We start from the raw sequence: 20,116 nt of genomic DNA, 5'->3' as shown, positions 1-20,116 counted from the left end.
CAATCACACAAACACTTAGTCCTTGCATTTCCCACGCACAGGCCAGGATCGCGCGGTCTACGATCAAAATATCGGGTATGTGCACCATGGGAGTAACAATACTCGCGGCTCAGCTCCTTGTACTATTCAATCAACGCATTTCATCGAACCTGTGTCTTTTCGAGATAGAACCACCACCACCTGTGCACACAGGAGATGGCTTTGGTCCACCTGTTAACCCAACGCCCGCCCGTGGGCAAGCCCTCGTGTTCAAACGCTGTGTCTATATCCGCGGAGCGTGTGTGCTTTTTCCTTCACCCAAGGTAGACGTGTTACGGAGCAGCATCGGATCCGCGTGCACCAATTGATCTTGGAACTAGAGGAAAATCAGGCTGGATCGGTTCCACCCGCAGTATCAGATCATTTATTTGTTCCTTTGTCGAATTCACATCAGTTTACACTCATTTTACCTGGTTACTGTATTAACAGTAAACTCTGTTCCGGCAACGTTCGATGCTGTAGTTGCTTGGACCACAAATTTAGCGTCTTTCAGAGCGGTATCTGCTGTGGAACTTGCCTACCACCACACCGATGTAGCGGCGCAACGTGAAAGCTGCGATGACGGCTTCCTCGGGATCCTGAACGGCGTGCAAAACGTTGTACATCACAGATAACCAACCACACGATGTCAGTGCTGTGTATTGCTGATCGTCGAGTCGCAAACGCCGCGAGATGTCGAACGAAATCGGGTTCATTGACGCATTTCGTGGGAAGCGTTCAGGGAGTCCGGCAGAACCGCGATGAACTGTAATTCGCCACTACACATAGAAAAGCGACTGAACACGGCAGCAAGCACAGAACGGGAGACGTCGAAACGGAATGTGAGAAACAGACGAGAGAGCACTTTGTATACTTTGGCAAAACTTTCGAAGAGGGGCCTGCCAGCTTGGCGCAAGGGAAACCAGAGACCCCAAGATGCACAATATGTCTACTTCAGCGCGCTCCCGTTCGTAACAGCGGAGTTAGCAACCGGAGCAGTGACTCTACCTGAGCTTCATCTACGATGTGATGCCTAAGCTGAGCAAGAGGCGCAGAAATGACGCCCTGATCCCCCTTGGTACGTTCGATGAACGACATCAGGTGGCGCAGCAACAACGAAAGATGAGTGCAGCGAGCGCATTCGAAACTTTCGGCACCAAGTACGGGAAAGTGTAGTTCGATGCTTGGCTAGACCTGTCGATGTATAAGAAGCACTGGTGCGACACACATAACAACTTTGTGTACTGATCTGGAGAATGTGGCGGTATGGTGTTAGGTGGTGCAAAGGGATGGGAGCGCCACGAGGAAGTGGTTTGGGACGAAAGATGGAGGATCGAGCTTGGGTACGCTCTCCCGCGACGGGCCGATGGACCGGGCCGGAGTCGCCTGACGATGCTCCAGGGAGGATAGGGGTTGCAACACTCCGCCCCATGTAATAGCTCTGAGACCGTGTGGTCACTCTCTGGAGTCATGTCTCACAGCACCTGCCTAGCGTCCGGGACTTTTGCCGATGTTACTTGGAGCTATGGGATTAAGACTAGTCTTCGTTATCTCGCTACATCCTTTCGTCGGTTCGTACCACCTCTGGGTCCAATCGACGCATATTATCTTTTCGTATCGATTCACTTGTAGATGGATGCCAGTACATGGCATGACATAGTCTTCTTCGACTGGGAGAAGACCGCCTCATGCAAGCTGGAGCTCATAGAGTACTGCAAGGAACAGCAAGAAAAGCTGCGCGAGTTTCTTGTTCTCCATATCTCCCACTCCCTATCCAGCAGGCCATCCATGCGGCAACCATCATAGACGTTAAAGTGGAAGAGGACCCCTCAATATCTCCGAGTAGTCTCGGCCAGCCAACGGGAGAATCTGAAAATTTGGCTTACTAACGCCTACGGCAAATACGAAGTGCTCTGTGCCCTCGAAGACACACCATCAGTCAGTCCCAGCCTCCTTTGGTTGTTCAACTCTCAGCCCTTCTTTTCTTCTTCCACTGACATTGCTTGGATAACTATCTCTACGTGCACAGCTGCTACTGTTGTGTGCACCTGATGTTTTGAGGCCTGCAAAGAACTCTTTCTTGGGAACCACGAACATTGTTACTGCTACGTTGCAGCTAGTCAATGTAGCTTGAAAATCAAAACATTTGACTCGAGTGATCTCCGTTTGACCAGTGCCGGATATATGAGAGGCATTGGGAAGAGCTCGTGCGGCAACGCACAGAACAGGAGGCCCATACCTCGACGCGCCATCAATTGACTATCAACAGGAGTTGGCACAAAATCGCCAAGAATTGAAACGAAAGACGGAGGAAAGGCGCAGGGCCCGTCAAAAAATCGACAAAAACCTCGAGGAAGCAAGCAGAAGGTTTGAAGAAGTGTATAGACCCGACATAGTCTGCTTGCTGGAGGAGCTCGAGCAATCAAAGAGAAAACGCGAGGTGCTGACTTTCTAATTCCACTGGCAAAAACTGATGGTTTACTTATGCTCGCCTCCAATGGGCTTCACAACTGACTTGTAGTTGCTTGGAGCACAAAGTGAGAAGGACCACTCGGAGCAGTGCGCAATGACAATGCATCCGCCGTGGAATTGTCGACCACCACACAGATGAAGCGGCGCAACACGAAAGCTGCGGATGGCGAGTTGGCGAACACTACACACGATCGCAATATTCCCCATCAAGGTCTGGTCCCCACCTTCCTGAGGGTGTCTGTATTGCTCCTGGTACGCGTTCTTGAAGTTTGGGTCCGCTCACTTGCGACTGGGCCAACGCATTCTCGGCGTACACCTGCGATAGGCGAGAACTGTTCTGGACAATCACAATCACGTACGAGAGCTGTGAGTGTTCATCTGAGAGTGCAGAGCGGTTCTTCGGGAGCGAATACCTCTACGGAAATGGAATTATAATGTAGTGGAGTGTTCTTGTTTGGAGGTGTGATTGGGTGAGTGGATGGGCACTTCAACGTCGCACCATATGACTGACACTTCAAACACTCATTCAAAGTGATTGCAAGCGTACGCTTACCACCAACACGCTACTCACGCTAACACGTGACACTATCACACCTCCTATCGCGCTTTCGTTCGAGCATGCGGATCCCTCCTGCTGTGTTGCGCTGTTTGGACTCTGGGGGTATATAAACTGGTGCTGTCTGTGTTCACGGGTCATATCTTCTTTCTCCCGTTTTTTTCTCTCTCTCTCTTTGTCGATTGTTTGTATCAGCGTATACGCTTGATCGCTTAATACCACACGCCTGTCCACGTTCCGTCGTTGTTGTGGCCTGTTTGAATGTGCTCACCCGTGACAGTGAGTTTCAGCGATCTGGACACCGATATCAAGTGTCCTAGCTTTTTGTTGTGCATGGGGTGCATAGGAATAATTGAACAAGCTGGCCTCCCTACCTAAAAACAAACCAAAAGTTATATATTAACTTCCACCACTCCTTTTCCCATCCAACGCTGCCTGAATCATCGAAATCGTACTCTGCACACTCCTGGACATCGGTGACGGACTCTTTGATCGACGCTCATTCACAGCTGCGAAAGATGGCGGAGGAGGTGTCGGAGGAGAGCTCATACTAGATGCACTTCCTGCGGGCGATGATGCACGATCGAGGAGGGGCGTTCCTGAGCGTTCCTCGTCAGAGGGTGTGGGGGAGCGGTTAAGACGCGAGTGTAGCTGCGAATGTGGTTGCGAGTGTGGGTGGGTGTTTGAGTTCGTAATTGAGGAGATACCAGAGGATGAGGGCAGAGGCGGTGAACGAGTCAGGAAAGTCCGTTCCGGAACTTTGTCGAATAGCACCGGTGGAAGTCGTTCGTTCTCGATATCAGATCGGCGTCTACGAGGGGAGGAAGGACCGAAGTATGTAAGCAGCGTGTACAAAACGAGGACAGAGGATAAATTGATACGAACGCGTCTTCGAAGCTCATGATCGCTTTCTTGATGCCTTCCGCACCGAGCGCAAGTGTGCCGCAGGGTAACTTCCCTGTTGCAGATATACTTTTAAGCTCAGAAACGTTCTCTGACTCTTCGCTGCACAATCCGACCGTTACCGTGAGCACGACGACTGCTACCGGTTCGTCCATACGGAGAAAGAATGGACACACCGAAGAAGGGAAAACACGCGAGCCATATGACCCACAGCAAGAATCTTGTTCTTGATGACGCGCCTTCTGTCTTCAGAATGGGAAGGTGAAGATGCTGTCGATGTCATAGTCTCTTCTTCGAGCTCCTCCTTTGTGCAAGTGTTGAGGACCGCGACAAGCATGTCCGTTACTGCAAAGGATGGTCATCAGTAATGTTACTGAAGTGGAAGCAGAAATAGGACTGACTTTTCTCCCCGACGAATGGTAAACTCCATTCGAAAACGTCTTTAAAATTCGGGAGCCAATATGGGTGGGGTGTGCAATTGAATTGAGTAATATTCATCGTATTATTCTCATATTTCAGCACGGCAGCCTTGTTATTGTATACGTCAAGATAATTCGGTGCTGAGAATATCGTAATAAGAGCTGGGAAGCCCGTGTTCTGGGCTTTCCTGTACATCCGGAAGCTAGAGACATCATTCGGTGGTGTTAGTAGGCGCCGGAAACTGTTCAGTGAAATGGGAGAAAAAGGAATGAACTCACCCAGCGTCCTGAGCCTCATGCGCACGTACGATCGACAACAAATTGTTTCGTTCAAGGAACTTACAGGTCGCAGCATACCTATACAGAGGCAAGAAAAGAACAACTCAACGAGATAAGCTGGCTAGCCACGGAGGATCCTCACGTAAAGAAGTACGAACAACCTCGGACATGGTTATGCAAGAAACCTTCTGTCGTTTTTTCGGACCCAAAATCTTCGGTTGGGTCCGACCAGAGGATGTCGCACATTAACCCGTGCGTGGGTGGTTCACGGAAGCGGTCTATCTGTATCGGAAGAGGGGTCAGCGGAGTGTGGCGAAGGCCAAATTCCCATATATGTGGAGGGAGAACACAAGAGTTGTACGGGACTTACGTTTCGGAGGTCATCGACAGTAAAAAGTTCGGGGGAGAGTCCGCCGTGTATACAGAGAAATTGTTTGTTCATGATTGCTGCGAGAGGGAGGGCGCAGAACGACTCCATGCAAGCGTCATACACGCGCTCAGAGTACTTGTGTTTGCCTGCAACGCGAGTAAACACTCATCAGTTCAAAGCGATGGCGGGGACGTACATTCGGTTTTGAAGGTGAAGTATTCCGTCAGACGACGGCATTCGTGGTTTCCTCGGAGAAGGAATATTGCGCCTGGGTTGTGTATCTTGAGCGCCCATAGATAGAGCACGCACTGAAGAGAAGATGAGCTGGATGGACGGTGCAAGAGAGGGATAGTACCTCGATGCTAAAGTACCCTCGATCTACATAGTCTCCCAGAAACAGATATCGTGTCGTCTCTGGGCTGCCGCCTTTCTCGAAGAGTTTCATGAGGTCGTACTGTATATATGACGTCAGCTACACAGCACGGTACGCGGATAAGATGGGCGAACATATTGACCGTGGATGTCCCCACAGACTATATCCCGGGGTGTTAGCATGTGAATTACAGCGGTGATGGATCGTAAACAAGGCCGGCGGTGAATGCTGACCTGTGATGGGAGCATCGACGTCGAGGACGTTCGGTTCCGCCCGGAGCAGCGCTGTTGCCTTTTCGATGATCCAAAGTGCATGGTCCTCCTTAACCCGACCCTCTCTGAAGAAGTGGTTCTTCAGAAAGGGGAGATTGGGTTTGGTACGGTCTGGTGAAGCGAAGAGCTGAGAATCGGTGGGTACGTCCGTGGCGGGTGCAACGACCTTATCGAGGTAATTAGCCACGGGGTAGAGCGATGTCATTGAATGCAATATTAGACGTACGTCCTTTACGATTCGTTCCTGTGTGCTAACAACGCTGCCATTCTCGAGCCGTTGTTTGGAGTAGTCGATGGAGGGACGGTTATTTCTGAATTGGATCTCCTGAATAGCTCTATACATCTGGCCCTGAGATGCGACCATCGTGCAGCACACTTAGATGGGGATATGTCGTTGGATCTTTATACCAAGTCCAGCTGTCACAGCACCTGTACAGGCAGTGGAACGGTAATCCTGTGCTGGGGGGGTACAAGTACGACCAAATGGGTCCCAGACCGGACTCCCGCATGCAGTTAAAGCTAACGTATGTAGTCATCATACCACAGCTTGTTCGCCCCAACAACAAAAAGAATCGCGGAAACTATTACAATAAGATCCTCCGCACACGGACAATCAGCCGTTATCTGGATTTCGTTGCACCAGTACTAGTAAATTCGTTATAGTCACTAGTGTGGTCACGTGGCCAGCCACTTTGCTGCGATCACGCAGACCATCATCGAATATCGATCTCTCCGTGCCATCTTAGTATTTAGCAACGAGGCATGTCTCTGCCCGTGCTTCCATACGATCTCTTATTCCACATCGCCCAATATCTCGACATCGACGATATCCACAGCCTACAAGCCGTATGTCTTATGCCCATTTTCATGTACATAGATCCACTTGACCTGAAACGCCCCAGACATGCAAGTCCCTGAGATCATTCACCCTTACGCGTCCTGTCTACCGCTCTTTGGCTCATGCTTTGCTCTGCCGCTCTAGACCATTACCATTACCTGCGTTCCGGCGACTCGCAGATGTCTCTACCCAGAACCTCATCAGAGCCGTGGATAGAGCCCATACATTCGAAAAAGCCTGGAGGGTGCGCGCACCGAGACCCGCGAGATCGTCTCCCTTTCTGGAATACTTCGGCCACGGGAAACCCCAAAGTCGCTGGTACATCAAGATATCGGCACCTCCCAACGAGGAGATCGATTGGTTGTCGCCGATAACAGCTTCGTATACGCTTTGTGCGACAAAGAGCGGGCGTGTCGTGTGTTGGGATGTCGCTCGTGATGTTTGCCTCGCAGAGTGGGACCCAAGGTCGCTCATGTCGCAGCTACGCAGGATGCCTGGGTCTCCCAACAATACCAACGATCATAGCGGCATTGGAGGGAACGCAGACGCTGCAAATGAAAGAAAGTGGGAATTATGGAAGTGTCGTGTCGAGTTTGAAGAACGAGCCGTGTACTTCACGATGGCAAGGGTGCTCAAGGGATCGTAAGTGAACCATTCCGTCGCTCGTCGACACATACTCAACGAACCGGTAGCTATGATGACAATCGCGTCATGGAATTTGTTTTGATGAAGTTGGCGTTCCCTCCTGAAGTTCCGGAACGTACCAGTCCATCGTCGTCACCTTCCTCGAACGCATCAGTTCTGATTGATACTCCACATTTATCACATCCAAAATCACCTGTCATGTCCCCAACCTCATCGATAACGTCCTCGCCGAATAACTCAAAGTATCACACTATGACGACAACTACCAGCCCCCGCAGTTCGCCGATGTCATCATCGACGGTGCTACCGGTCAATTTGCCAAGTGCAGAGTGCGAAGAACAACTAACGGTTTCACAGTCACACGGAACGTCTTCAGACGCATCTTCGCGTTCGCTTCCCCGAGACGGGACGTACATAGCCACCACGGCACACATGCCGGAGCCGCCAACTCATTCGAAAGAATGTTCAGGAGAAGCTACCATCATCGCGAAACCCACGTTCCTCCCTTTGACATCATTCTATACGACTGGCGTCGTGATGAACGTGTTTTTGTTGGATCCTCCCAGGCGTTTATTAAGCGCGTTCGTGTGGCTTGCAAGCAGCAACACTATTGGTGGGTGTTCGTGGTCCCCCGTGTCAAGAGCTGTCTCAGTCCTTCGTGTAGGCTTATACGTTTTGCTTGATTGGGACAAGGATGAGTATATCTATGTGGATACGGGTGTGGGTTGTGTAAGTTTTCTCCTGACTTCTTCGACGTCAGTTTCTTGTCGATCGGCGTGCGTACTGACATCTCGCTCAGCTCATATCTTCTAACTGGTCCTGCATCCTCCACGACAATCAAATCGTCATCCACTCGGAAGAAGCCGACGCTGCCTACCAACATTTCTACCCTCTCAGTGCCCTGCGCAGCTACTCCCGCCCACGCAACGGAGCTCTCAAGCTGAGTAGTAACCATAGTCCCGTGGCCGCAAACGGAACTGTCGGTGACAGTGATGGTAGTGTTGGAGAGGAAACCCAGTCACAAGCTCAGCGACAAGAATCAGGTTTCATCCGGCGTCATCATCTACCTTCGATTTCGGCACGGTCGCCTCCCGTCAAATCGGTTTCGAAAAAGTTTGTGTTTCCAAGGGTAGGCGTTACGTCTGGCGCGGGGAGGGATGTCCAGTCATCAACATCGGTGGCTTTGGAGGCGCTTTCGGTATTAGACATGCAATCGGTTGCTGGACCTTCGTCTTCGGCGGGATCGCCGAGTGGTGGCGGTAACGTCGAGTCCAGTGGGAATCCCGCAGGTGAGGATGCAGGTGCGGGAATCACGAAAATATCAGGAGAGAGTAGTTCGAAAGGAAAAGGCAAAGAAAGAGCCACCGAAGATGTTGTCGTTGATGGTTCGCCTTCTCAACCCCTTGTGGAGCTACCACGTTCAAAAGGAAAGGGGAAGATGAGGGAGATTATAGATCACAACGCGGAGGAACAGGATGATGTACAACATGAGGAGATCGAAACTCAGAATGTGTTGTCGTCGTCGAGCTCATCGTCCGCGTCAGCATCGGCGATGCAACTTCTGGCCATAGCCGTGGCTCAACATTCGACGTCTCCCGTTCCTGCCGTTCAGCCACCCGAACCCGCTCCAAATCCATACTCATTTCCACCATGGTACCCCGAATCCGCGCATTTTGTGAGACAATGGTGGCCAACGCTACCTGGTGTCCCCCGCTTAAGCTGCACCGTTGTCCTACTGGCGAGACATTATCCAGAAACACACCACACCCAATTCGTGCTTGCCCAGCATTATTTCAAGGTTCCAATTACTGGGTCCACCGATACCGACAGGCCCAGTTCGGATTCAAGTACGGAAGATGACGAGGACGACGGCGACGAGATGTTGCATTTGTGGTACGTCTCGACGCCGTTCGAGGTCGTTTGCGTTCTGGATAGTCCAGCGGACAACGAGGACGAGGATGCTGGGGATCGACCGAGACCCTTAGTCGCCGTCGACTTTGGGCACGCTGTGTGGGTGGAATATGCTGCTGAACCTGGAGGTGTGTATGGTGTTGATGCTTCTCGACTTGTCGGGGAAGCCGCACCATGTACCGATAGTGAAGAAGAGGACGGCGTGGAGGGTAGCGGGGAGGAAGGCTCGAGTGATTTATTTGAGGGGATGGAGGACGGTCCAGTTTCTCAAGGTGTGCAGACAACGACGGACCGGCGCGCGGAGGGGGGAACGATATTTGATCCGCGACGTCATCGTGTGCCCAAGTGTTTACGATTCGTGACGTTCCCACCTGTATATACGGCGTACGATCGCCGACGTGGAAAGGGGCGCACCTCCGATAGTGGTGGCAGAGCCAGGGAGGAAGCGGTCGTCCGGACGCTGGAAATCCCGGAGGAGCTGGATTTGGATGGGGTGGAAACGATTAATATCGACCAGAGCCAGGGGGCTGTGATTTTGTCTGTGAAGGAGGGGAAGATTTTTATTTTGAGGTACGAGTGAGGTTGAATCGGAACGGTTTTTGTATTAGTTAAAAGTAGTAAAATACCTCCATCATCATACACCCACACGCTCGTCAAACAGTACAGTCCATACAATGCGCTCTAGATTCGTTCACGAAACTACCGAATCACCACCTCGCCACGCTGAAACCAAAGCTCTATTAGCGGACGAGGTACTAACATACGCAGCAGAGCTCGGCATTGTGCCGGCCGTACTAGCATCAACGGCAACCCACCTCGCCCACGGACAACTTATCACAAAGCTTTTTGGATGTTCGCTTCTGTTCGTTTCGCGCTGGAGAACTCATTCTGACTCAATCTCCTTAGAATTCCGCGTCCCATCTCAGTGTGCTACTGCATGTCATATGTGAATGGGTGAGGTTAAGTGTTTCATCTTGGGTCACGGGAACAGGTTCCATCATGACCTCGGCCGTGTTACATATCAGCACGAGTTCAGCACGAGTTCAGCACGAGCGAAGTGGCTGGCACAGTAGCACCCCGCAAGTTGGGTCGCCGCCAGCACCAGGTCCTCTCCCACCACTACCATAACAAACGAGTATGCCATCTTTTCCGAGTTTCAGCGCCTTTGGTTGGCCTGCAACCCCAGTGACGAAAGCGCAGCCGCTTCCACCCAAACTCAGCTATGACGAGCCTATGTTGCCGTCACATGCGGACGGCTGGGAAAACGTAGACGGTGTTTCGCCTACTGCTGCGTCAACGTCTGCATCCACCGATGACCACGATGGCGGCTTTGTTGACATCCGTGATGGCGGCACCGGTGGTGAAGATGATCATCCTACCCTTCTTCATAATCCCCAGGGAAACCCTCTGCCTCACCGACAGCACAGCGCCAATCCAACACGTGTAGCGCAGCAGCCCAAGGCTGAATCCCACAAGAAGGCTCATCAAGGGAAATCCCAAGTGCCACGGGAACAAAGCAGATCTTCCATCACCACCGTCAGGAGAGGGTTACATGACGCCGAGATTGATGCTGTCTTCAAGGAGGAGAATGGCCGGCTGAAGGCAACCTTACGGAGACAGGCCGAAGAGACCGAACAGCTACGGGCACAACACCGAGCTGAATGTGAGCGACTCAAGGCGGAGAAGATCACCAGTGACGGTATGTTCGCGGACGAAATCGAAAACTTGCGGTCGAAACTGCAGCAAAATGTGCGTCAGGTAGAAGCCGTGACGGTGGAGCGCGATCGGTTGCGGAGAGACAAGGATGGAATCGTTGGCACCCTCAGAATGGAAAACGACCGGCATAAGGCGACGTTAGAAAAGCAGGCAGAGGAGTTTAAACGCGTATTGGAGGAGATGAATCGTGACCGAGCGCAGGCCCACTCCGACTTGCATAAGCTGCGAAAAACATTGGAGGGTTACTCGGCACAGTTGGACGGAAGTTACACGCACAATGAGGCGCTTCAAAAGGAGAATAAGGAATTACGCGCGAAGGCCAACCTGATTCCTGATTTAAACAGGCATCTCGACGCGTTGACTAGGGATATCGAGGCTGCGAGGGAAGAGTCTTCGACACTGAGGAAGGAGTATGGCCAAATAATGGCCTTGTTGGATGACCGTACGTCGGAACTCAAGGGAGCACAAAGCTTCCTTACGACTGCCGATACATTTTCTGGAACGGAGGTCCTCAATACGTTGCAGAGACTCAACTCAGAGATCCTCCAGCACACGGCGTTCATAGCCGAGTCCATGATAGAGTCTTACATGCCTGACAAGGTATTTATGAAGACGGAGGAGCAGATGGCGGGGGCGAATCGCGTCACCGGTGTGATCGGAGGCGCCATTGTGCACTTCCTCGGGACGAAGAAACACAGGGACGACCCGATCCTCGTACAGATTGCTTTCCAGGCGTATTTCGCTCACGTACTTCAATGGATTACTCGTGCTTGGAACATCGGTGGAGATGAGACTCAGAACCGGCTCATCGAGGAGATATATGAGAAGGTGCGCGACACAGGTGAGTAGTCCCACAGGGGTCTTAGAGGGTGTTAATGTCCTGTAACCCGCAGAGGCACAAGCTATATCCGGTCGTTGGCGTGCACTCACGCGCGCCAACATTCCTCGGCGGCAATGTGACGAGCTTCAACTCACCTCTCTGCTTACCACGAAAATTCTTTCTGGCCTTGCTGATATCCTCTTAGCTGCAGGGTGCAATGCAAGTCAAGCAGAGCTTGTTACAGCACTGTCCTCCAAGTTCAGAGAGAAAGTCTTGTTCCTCGTCACCTTGGCTGTGCGCGTGAACAAGATTGTCGGCGAGGACGTTACCTCAGGTGACTTGGAAGTCTTGACGGTTCCCCCTGCATCCCTGTTTGACCCCGCCAACATGGAGGACGTTTACAACGAAGCAGCCTCTGGAACTGGTGCCAGAGTATTATGCACGACCGACCTTGGTTTGCGGAAGCGAGTCAGGATATCCATGACTGGCGAGAAGGAAAAGCAGTGGGCGGTGACCACACTGCTTAAGCCAAAGGTGGCTTTGGAAACTGTTGTTGAGATCATGGATGATTGACGTGGTAACTTGTAATGCACATGGAATTGGATATAAGTATGGGCTACATCCTTTATGACTCCTCCACCTTGATTCGTTTCTTACCTGGTTGTGGTATCATGTTAGTCAAGTCTCCACAGAGCCAATGATAACATCTATGCTTGCCTATGACAATGCTCTCCTGGGATATTTCCCTCTTAAGTGCTGTATGGCCCATTGCTTTGGCAGACTTGTCAACACTGTGAGGTATTGTTTTAACTTCAACATTTTGATCATGGGATGTATCTGTTGTTGGAAAATCTGATGCAGTTGGTTGCACACTCTGATTCAGGGTGCTGAATGCTGCAAGCAGCTCTGCAGATGGCCGATAATCCTTGTCAGCAAATGCATGACCTAATTACATGTTAGTGGTATATCTGACACCTGCACTTTCCTTGCCTTACCCAAGGTTGTTTCTGTTTTGGGAAATATTCCACTTTGATCATTCTCAATTTTGATAATGCCAGATTTACAATCATCTGGTTCAGGCTTAAAAGATGACAGAAGGTCCCTTGGCATCCTCTTCTGATAACAAACAGTTGGAAGTTGTTAAGACAACTCAGGCAGGCTGAACAACTCACCCAGTTTATATGAATCACATTTTCCTGACAACTTTATAGGTTCATATTCATGCTCATGTTCCATAGCCACTGCAAAGTGTCCTTGGGGGATAGGCAAGGCAAAAGATGAGAGAATAGAAGGCAGCTTGGCCCATGATGGGTATGGATATGGTGACTTGATTGGCACTGAATGAAGTGGTAAAATATTTGGGAAAAATTCCTCCCAGTTGCCTGAAAGTGCCAATGTGAACCAAAATCAAGGGCCGAGACTTCACAGTTAAAAAAGCACTTACGGTTGGCTGGATCACCATTATTTTGCCAGTTATAGAGAAACACTAGGGTAGACTGCCCACCTGCACCACTGTGATTTTTCCATCCTTTAACAAAGGATGGCCAATGGTGTTCACCTAGTAGTGGTGAAATGTCAGTCCCAAGTGGGAGTTGCACAATCATCTCATCACGCTAAATTCATTTGCCTTCAGCTTGTGCTGGCAGATTATATACACTCACAGTTTTCATTCGATATATTGACTCTATGCTGGGTACACTGGCGCCCCTACCTGTTGCATCCCAAAGTATGTAGGCAACCCATGTCCCTACTCGATCATAGTCTTGTTGTGTTCTCTTTGGTGGAGATGCTACAGACCATGGTCGGACTACAACAATGTATGTAGCAGATGGTGGGTCTGCGTATGGTGGGCCCCTCGACTTAGGCATGCAGTGACTACCCGTGGGTTGTCGGATAAGCACTAATACTACATAATTGACGACTGAGACTTACAATGTCCAGTAATTTTGTGACAAGCACACAAGGTAATAGTGTCGAGGCTCGACGGACCTAGAAGAACGCAAGCAATTTCAGGTTTGTCGCGTCGAATGATGCGTTCCCGGTTCGTCGGCTGTGGTGGTCGCTATAGTAAACAAACAAGCACGGGTGTCTTCGAGTCGCCGGGCCGTGCCAATATGATAATCTCTATCGCCAGTCCTGACTTGTGTATGGTCCCCTCGGCCAACTAGTTAGAACCAGTGCAACACTCAAACCGGACGCCTCTTCCCTCTGCCTCGTTGCAAACTCAATAGGCTCGAAGAGTAACACCCACTAGTACCATGGAAGCCGTCGTGTCCCAGGAGATAACCAACGAGCTCACACAGATCCTGGCAAATCTCGTGCTCGGCGACAACAAAATCCGCTCAAAGTACGAGATACTAGTAGTTTGCTCGCTCCTTCGTCCGACACTGACCATCCGTTATCGTAGTGCTGAGAAGGCAGTTAATGACCGTCTCGCCCAAACGCCAGACCTTTATCTGCTCGCGTTGGCCCAGTTCGCCATTGTAGCAGATACAGAAGTGGTAAGTATTGACAGTCCATCCAAATCCTTGTGGATGATCAAAATCGGCGTATAGATGAGATCCTTTTCGCTTGTTCTTCTCCGGCGACTCCTCTTTCGCTCCCCTCCCCAACAGCATCAAAAAGACCCACGAATGACACTCTACGACCACATGTCAACCCAAGCCCTCGCAACACTTGAACGCCTGCTACTCCATTCTTTGTCGCAAGAGCCATCAGATTCAGTACGGAGAAAAACAGTCGACACCGTCTGTGATCTCGCTAACAATGCAATGAGCCGCGGGCGCCCTTGGCACGCCCTTCAGGCCCAAGCGTTCACCATGACGCAATCTGCAGAGACCGGCAGTCGTGAGTGCGCTTTCAGAGTGTTCTCGGGAAGCCCGAACCTTGTCATGGATCTACAAACGGAGGCCGTCCTCTCCGTCTTCCAGAAAGGCCTGCAGGACTCTCACAGTGTAGACGTACGCTCACTTCTGACAACTGCAATTCATTCATCATTCCTCACATCCCGTCCTATAGGTTCGACTGGCTGCCCTCAGAGCATCCGTCTCCTACCTGACCGCTTCGGATATGCACCAATTGTCACAATCTCTATCGCTACTCTATCCAATGTTAGACACCCTTCCCTCACTACCCAACGTACATCTCAAGACGTTTTTGAGTTCCTTGACGTCGCTGTGCTCTTCACGCCCACAACTGTTTGCTCCTCACCTTCCCGCCTTGCTGTCGTTCCTGCGCGCATTGATAATGCCCTCTGCTGACCCGGGGCCCACGCCCACCGTCGCAAAGCCGTTCCCCACCGCCGGCCGTTCATTTTCCTTCCCGCCAGAGCAGACACTGGGTGATGAAGCAGACTCTGAAGCCGCGGAAGATGAAGATAAAGAACAGGTTAGGAGGGCAGCATTGGAGCTCATGGTTAGTTTGAGCGAGGCGAGGCCGGCGATGGTTAAACAAGTCGAGGGATGGACACCCGCTATAGTCCGCGCCTGCCTCGAGGGTATGGCAGAACTTCCTGAAGATGGTTTGGATATCTGGCTGGACACGGATGTAAGTTTCCAGCCCTCATTACCCCTTCGTGATAACCTCCGCATATAGCCTTCCGATGATGCCATCGACGAGAGCTACCCATATGCGTACGATCAAGCGTTGGATAGGCTCGCCTCTGCTTTAGGAGGCAAGGAAATTCTTCCGCCCGCGTTCCAACACATTCCATCCATGTTAGCAAATTATGACTGGCGACAACGACATGCAGGTCTGATGGCGATTGCAGCGATTGCTGAAGGCACGAGCAAGGTGTGTCCATCGCTAGCTCGGACTTTTTAACCCTAGCAAGCCGTTTCCTTCCGCACAGATAATGCAAATCGAACTAGGAAAAGTTGTAGAGTAAGCAATCACGTTTAGGGAACCTCCATTGTATCTGATCATCGTGGGCGCCAGTCTTGTGACACCCATGTTTAAGGATGGTCATCCCCGCGTCCGCTACGCTGCGTGCCAGTGCTTGTACGTTCGTGTTTATAAGAATGCGGCCTTGCGCTGATTCCAGCGCCCAGAGGTCAGCTGTGCACAGACTTGGAGGTATCGATGTTCAGTTTCCACTTGCGCCACAGCAATACCATTTATTTCTACATTCTAGGAGATCATCCAAGAGAAGCACCATCAACAGCTATTTGCAGCTTTGATTCCGACGTTGGAAGCTCCAGAGCATCGGTAAATTTCCCGATTTGGCCACGAGGCACTGTGTGATACCGTAATCGTCTCTGCTAGAGTTCATGCACATGCTGCCGCCGCCCTCATCAATTTCTGCGAGGGTGTCGAGCATGACACTCTGGTCCCTTACCTCGACCTCATCGTAGAGCGACTGTTGAAAATGTTAAATGCGAATTCTGAGGAAGGCAAGCAAGAGAAACGCTACTGCCAGGAACAAGCGATTACGAGTTTAGCTATGGTTGCAGATGCTAGTGAGACTACATTTGCAAAGGTAATCGTTCCAGCGAACTCGTAGATTTTTCCTCTTACACGCCATCAGCACTATGCATCCATCATGCCCCTCCTCCTCAATGTGCTTCGGAATGCGAATAGCGCCCACCACCAGAAACTTCGCGTGAAAGCTATGGAGTGCGCTGGTCTGATAGGTTGGTCCCTACCAAACCTTGTGCCTGCATTTTCTCATACGGGGCGAAAGCCGTTGCTGTGGGTCGCGATATTTTCCGACCCGACTCGCGTACCCTCATAGATGCCTTGATTAATATTCAAAGTTTGTCGACCGCCTCCTCCTCGTATTCGTGTATTGAAACGAATCATAGATTCTCCCGTGGACCCTGCGGACACAATGCTTGCTACGTATCTAATCGCCACGTGGGCAAAAATATGCCAAGCGCTTGGTCCAGAATTTGAGCCTTATCTTCCTGTGGTCATGCCTCCACTACTAAACGCAGCGAGTGCCAAAGCGGACGTTTCAGTTTATGGTAAAGATGCTTTTTATGGCCGCAAATAGTCAAAGCTAATTGCATCTCGCGCCCGCTTGCAGACGACGATGGTGGTTGCGAGCGTGAGGGATGGGAAACCATATCGATGGATGGCCAGATCGTCGGGATTCGCACATCGACCATCGACGAAAAATGTCAAGCATTTGATACACTTGTGATATATTGCAGCATGCTGGGAGGGCGCTTCGGGCCATACCTTTCGCAGGGTCTCGAGCTCTCGTTACCCGCCTTACAATTTTATTTCCACGAGGGTGTCAGGGAGGCTGCGTGCCGGTACGTCATATTGGTTTTCCACGTCGCCGTAATTCTCGTCTCTTGCCCTTAGGTGTGTGCTACAGTCGTACTGACGCTTACACCACAGGTTGATACCTCTCTTACTGTCGTGCGGCAAGAATAGCGGGACACTCACGCCCCAGATAGTCCAAGCGTCTCTTCATCAACTCATCCAATGCTTGCGCACCGAGACGGACCCATCCTTTGTCGCCTCGCTGTACCGATCGATCATCGACTCATTACTGGTGGTCGGAATGGATACTCTCATGCCTGAGCTCGGTGACGGGCTTATTGATGCTACGAAAGCCCAGCTGACCACATTCGCGGATAAACGAAAGGTCCGGAATGGTCGTCCCGCCTCCGAGATTGCGGAAGACCGGGAAGATTTGGCATTGTTGGAGGAGATGGAAGACTTCGCACTGGAGGATATGGAGAGGCTATTGAGGTTGTTGGATCCGCAGCATCCATTGTTGATCGCTGTTGCAAGCGTGCGGGACCTTGGGTTGAATCAGTGGGAGACTGAGGATGATGATTGTGAGAGTTAGAGGGGAGCGGGTATCCTCAGTACTCAATTACTCATGGTGTTTCTTGTTCGGGTTTAAATTTGTTTATACGAGACTAATCGACTGGGTGCGACTGCCACTGCGACGGAGGTCCCTACCTCGGGCCGCCTGCGGCCGAAGCTCTCAGCCGGCGGCGGCTTTGCCTACGCGTCATCAATGTCGTCATATCGCCTGTCCTGGCTGCTCTGCCCTACGGCCTTGGTGAGATAGCGGTCGCAGGGGCTCGCTTCGTCCCTCCTGACCTGTTCCTGCCATCTTGATCTGTTGGCCGCCATCAGTCCGCCCAGCTTTGCTACTATTGTGGATGTGTGGATGTGGATACAAGGAGGGGGGCATCCGAGAGTGTCATATACGCATATGCCTCCGCCGTAACTCTCATTCGTCTTTGTCCTTGTTCAATTGAAGCTGTACTGGAGGACACATTACTGCATTTGTCAGGGCAAGCGTGACAGCGACCAGGAGTACTACCAACTTGAATCCACCAGGGGTGCTATCGCTAAGCTACGTCCAAACGGCTAACATTGATCAAGGCCCGCCCCTCAAATATATGAAGGGGAACGAGGTTCAAAGCATAGTAAGTTAGATGATGACAGCCACGTACACAAGTTCTCACCGAGCTTCGAAATAACTCGGCTGTCTGATGACGTAAGAGTAACAGAACGATCAATCCACAACGACCAGGGCGCCCGACAGACACAGCAGTAGGTAGAGAAGTAAACTGTACCCGAAACATTAACATTGCCTGAAAAACCAGCAGACAGAGAACGCCACAGGTCGAAGGTTCGAATTACTGGCGATATGCGATTGCGAACATATTGCAGACGAGATCAAATACGTTATGAATATGCTAAACAAAATGAGATGCTAGAGAAATTCCACACGTGATGCACAGCGAGAAGAGTTGATACATGCCCGAGCCGCGCCATGCTCAGAGCTGCAATGAGGAAGTTACTGACGGAGCGTGTGCCGCCGGGTGTGTGATGACAGCGGACAGAAGTTGGGTTGATGGATAGAGAAGGGAGGATGAAGGGAGGGAAAGATCAGAGTATTCCCGAGTCTTTCAGTGCGTTGCGTAAAATAGTCTCCTTGACGGCAGCGAATACGAGCCGAATATTCGACGTGTCCGTTGCTTGGGTTAAACTACGTGAATTTTGGTCAGTTGTGCGCAGATAAGATGGGAGGGTGTGAAGGACTGACTGTGGATATACACTCAGTCTTGCCCGGTTTGCTTGCATGAACCGCCACAGTATGTATTTGGCGGCTTTGTTGATATCTGAACCACCAGTGTATTCTGGGAAATAGTGCTCCAATGGTACCTGCTCAAACATAATTGAGCATTGACTAAGGACCAGAAAATGGAAATCACCCTTGGTAGTTTCACTTTGAAAACATCGATCTTGTTCAGGAACAATATGATCGATGTTCGGAGGAACCACCGCGAGTTGATAACAGACTCAAATAATATCAAGGATTCGACCATTCGATTCTGGCGCCGACACGTCAGCAGTAGACCAAGTGCAAACGAAATCAACATACCTGCTCCTTTGCTTCGAGTAGCACCTGATCGTACTCGCTCAGTGCGGTACAAAAGATGATGCTGGTTACGCTCTCGAAACAATGTATCCACTTCTTTCGTTCTGATCGTTGGCCGCCGACATCAAACATGTGTATCCTAAAGGCTATGTTCAAACAAACTGGTCGCAAAACATGACGGGTTGCGTACGATAATTGACCCATAGTAAAGTGGGTTTCTGTGATGCCAGTAGACTTTGCACGGGCACGCAAGACATCGTCTACAGTTGGAAGATAGTTGGAGGTCCCTATTCGGAGCACTTCACCAAAGAAACTAGAAAGTAACAGTTCAAGATCCGACTCCAAAGTGAATTTTGATTCGGGAGAGACTAACTAGGCTGCGCTGTCCATGAGATAGAATTGACTGCTGTGATCGAGAACGGTGGGTATAATCGGGTCTTGCCATAGATCGTGTATGGCCTTTGCAATGTCCGGAGAGAAGACGAAGCTTGGTGTAGCGTCTACTCTGTAATCCAGAATCTTGTCTGCATTCTCCTTTAATAACACAGATGCGTCACATATTGGGCCGAGACAATGAGGCTCAAAGACAAACTCTATTTAAGGGGTTAGCACAGTCCACGTTGATCTTGCGCATTGCAAGTACAATTGCTTGGGCGCTGTCGAGTGTATTACGGTATATCGTGGGTCGAAAGGTCATTAGTTCTTCGTTAGTGAAACCGTTTTGGTGGATAATTTTCATCTGCTTGACGATCGTTGACTTTCCGGACTCCCCGGCGCCTAGAACAAGACGAAGACAATGAGAACGCCGAGGGAAAGGAGCGCATAAAGGAAGCTTGGAACGGGAAGGGGCCGACGCAGCATTCCGTCGAATAAGGCACAATGGAGGCGCTGGACAAGATATTTGGACAATGGACATGTGGGAGTAAGCTCACCGAGAAGTAATATTTTACATTCCTTCCTGAATTTCTTTGCATCCTCCTCGATTTGACGGTCGATAGCGGCTGATTTGGCCCTGCCTGCCTTTTCTTGGGCGGAAGAGGCGCAGTTGCCCATGATTCAGTGGCGCGCGCGCAGCAACGGGATGGCTTTGTGGTCCTGTCCGAGTTAAGCCTATGTGGTTGGTAGAGGAGGTATGAGGGAGTGAATATACAAACTCGAGCTTGCGCGCTG

At 50.8% G+C, this 20,116-nt stretch overlaps 7 protein-coding genes across 7 annotated transcripts; 5 read left to right on the top strand and 2 right to left on the bottom strand.

Moving 5' to 3' along the window:
* The first annotated feature begins 30 nt into the window (after nucleotides 1-30).
* Nucleotides 31-563, top strand: F5J12DRAFT_404746 (uncharacterized protein). Its single transcript, XM_051739260.1, has one exon. The coding sequence runs from the start codon at nucleotides 78-80 to the stop codon at nucleotides 345-347; it is 270 nt and encodes an 89-aa protein (XP_051596322.1). The 5' UTR covers nucleotides 31-77; the 3' UTR covers nucleotides 348-563.
* A 329-nt stretch (nucleotides 564-892) lies between these two features.
* Nucleotides 893-2,315, top strand: F5J12DRAFT_961830 (uncharacterized protein; the record flags this gene model as incomplete). Its single annotated transcript, XM_051749947.1, has 6 exons — nucleotides 893-1,361; nucleotides 1,500-1,589; nucleotides 1,662-1,767; nucleotides 1,825-1,956; nucleotides 2,048-2,143; nucleotides 2,193-2,315. Exons 1-6 carry the CDS (start codon nucleotides 1,285-1,287, stop codon nucleotides 2,313-2,315), a joined length of 624 nt encoding a protein of 207 aa, XP_051596321.1. The 5' UTR covers nucleotides 893-1,284.
* A 1,119-nt stretch (nucleotides 2,316-3,434) lies between these two features.
* On the bottom strand, nucleotides 3,435-6,165 carry F5J12DRAFT_404526 (serine threonine protein phosphatase 2B). Its single transcript, XM_051739257.1, has 12 exons — nucleotides 5,889-6,165; nucleotides 5,624-5,828; nucleotides 5,525-5,550; nucleotides 5,373-5,471; nucleotides 5,214-5,325; nucleotides 5,018-5,163; nucleotides 4,790-4,929; nucleotides 4,648-4,725; nucleotides 4,351-4,571; nucleotides 4,126-4,294; nucleotides 3,932-4,051; nucleotides 3,435-3,857 (listed from the first exon to the last, which is right to left on the bottom strand). The coding sequence occupies exons 1-12, from the start codon at nucleotides 6,024-6,026 to the stop codon at nucleotides 3,446-3,448; spliced, it is 1,866 nt and encodes a 621-aa protein (XP_051596320.1). The 5' UTR covers nucleotides 6,027-6,165; the 3' UTR covers nucleotides 3,435-3,445.
* A 259-nt stretch (nucleotides 6,166-6,424) lies between these two features.
* F5J12DRAFT_726130 (uncharacterized protein) lies at nucleotides 6,425-9,636 on the top strand (the record flags this gene model as incomplete). The annotated part of the gene is made up of 10 exons (XM_051741698.1): nucleotides 6,425-6,508; nucleotides 6,565-6,974; nucleotides 7,062-7,142; nucleotides 7,193-7,260; nucleotides 7,621-7,758; nucleotides 7,810-7,874; nucleotides 7,945-8,092; nucleotides 8,189-8,274; nucleotides 8,641-9,159; nucleotides 9,361-9,636. 10 exons carry the CDS (start codon nucleotides 6,425-6,427, stop codon nucleotides 9,634-9,636), a joined length of 1,875 nt encoding a protein of 624 aa, XP_051596319.1.
* A 1,760-nt stretch (nucleotides 9,637-11,396) lies between these two features.
* F5J12DRAFT_726162 (uncharacterized protein) lies at nucleotides 11,397-12,165 on the top strand (the record flags this gene model as incomplete). Its single annotated transcript, XM_051741703.1, has 2 exons — nucleotides 11,397-11,613; nucleotides 11,666-12,165. 2 exons carry the CDS (start codon nucleotides 11,397-11,399, stop codon nucleotides 12,163-12,165), a joined length of 717 nt encoding a protein of 238 aa, XP_051596318.1.
* A 1,685-nt stretch (nucleotides 12,166-13,850) lies between these two features.
* Nucleotides 13,851-17,395, top strand: F5J12DRAFT_726112 (armadillo-type protein; the record flags this gene model as incomplete). Its single annotated transcript, XM_051741696.1, has 15 exons — nucleotides 13,851-13,939; nucleotides 14,000-14,093; nucleotides 14,148-14,552; nucleotides 14,611-15,138; nucleotides 15,187-15,384; nucleotides 15,443-15,474; nucleotides 15,529-15,591; nucleotides 15,642-15,666; nucleotides 15,725-15,798; nucleotides 15,856-16,069; nucleotides 16,118-16,223; nucleotides 16,274-16,345; nucleotides 16,395-16,556; nucleotides 16,619-16,850; nucleotides 16,939-17,395. The coding sequence occupies 15 exons, from the start codon at nucleotides 13,851-13,853 to the stop codon at nucleotides 17,393-17,395; spliced, it is 2,751 nt and encodes a 916-aa protein (XP_051596317.1).
* Nucleotides 17,396-18,453: 1,058 nt separating this feature from the next.
* Nucleotides 18,454-19,999, bottom strand: F5J12DRAFT_896525 (guanine nucleotide binding protein, alpha subunit; the record flags this gene model as incomplete). The annotated part of the gene is made up of 8 exons (XM_051747954.1): nucleotides 18,454-18,553; nucleotides 18,611-18,729; nucleotides 18,780-18,899; nucleotides 18,950-19,085; nucleotides 19,137-19,259; nucleotides 19,320-19,480; nucleotides 19,539-19,834; nucleotides 19,897-19,999. 8 exons carry the CDS (start codon nucleotides 19,997-19,999, stop codon nucleotides 18,454-18,456), a joined length of 1,158 nt encoding a protein of 385 aa, XP_051596316.1.
* Between the last annotated feature and the right edge of the window lie 117 nt (nucleotides 20,000-20,116).

The sequence above is a fragment of the Pisolithus orientalis genome (genome assembly GCF_024613125.1).
Source record: "Pisolithus orientalis strain OTSU chromosome Unknown F5J12scaffold_40, whole genome shotgun sequence".
Taxonomy (NCBI): domain Eukaryota; kingdom Fungi; phylum Basidiomycota; class Agaricomycetes; order Boletales; family Pisolithaceae; genus Pisolithus; species Pisolithus orientalis.
This window is presented reverse-complemented; position numbering and strand designations above follow the sequence as displayed.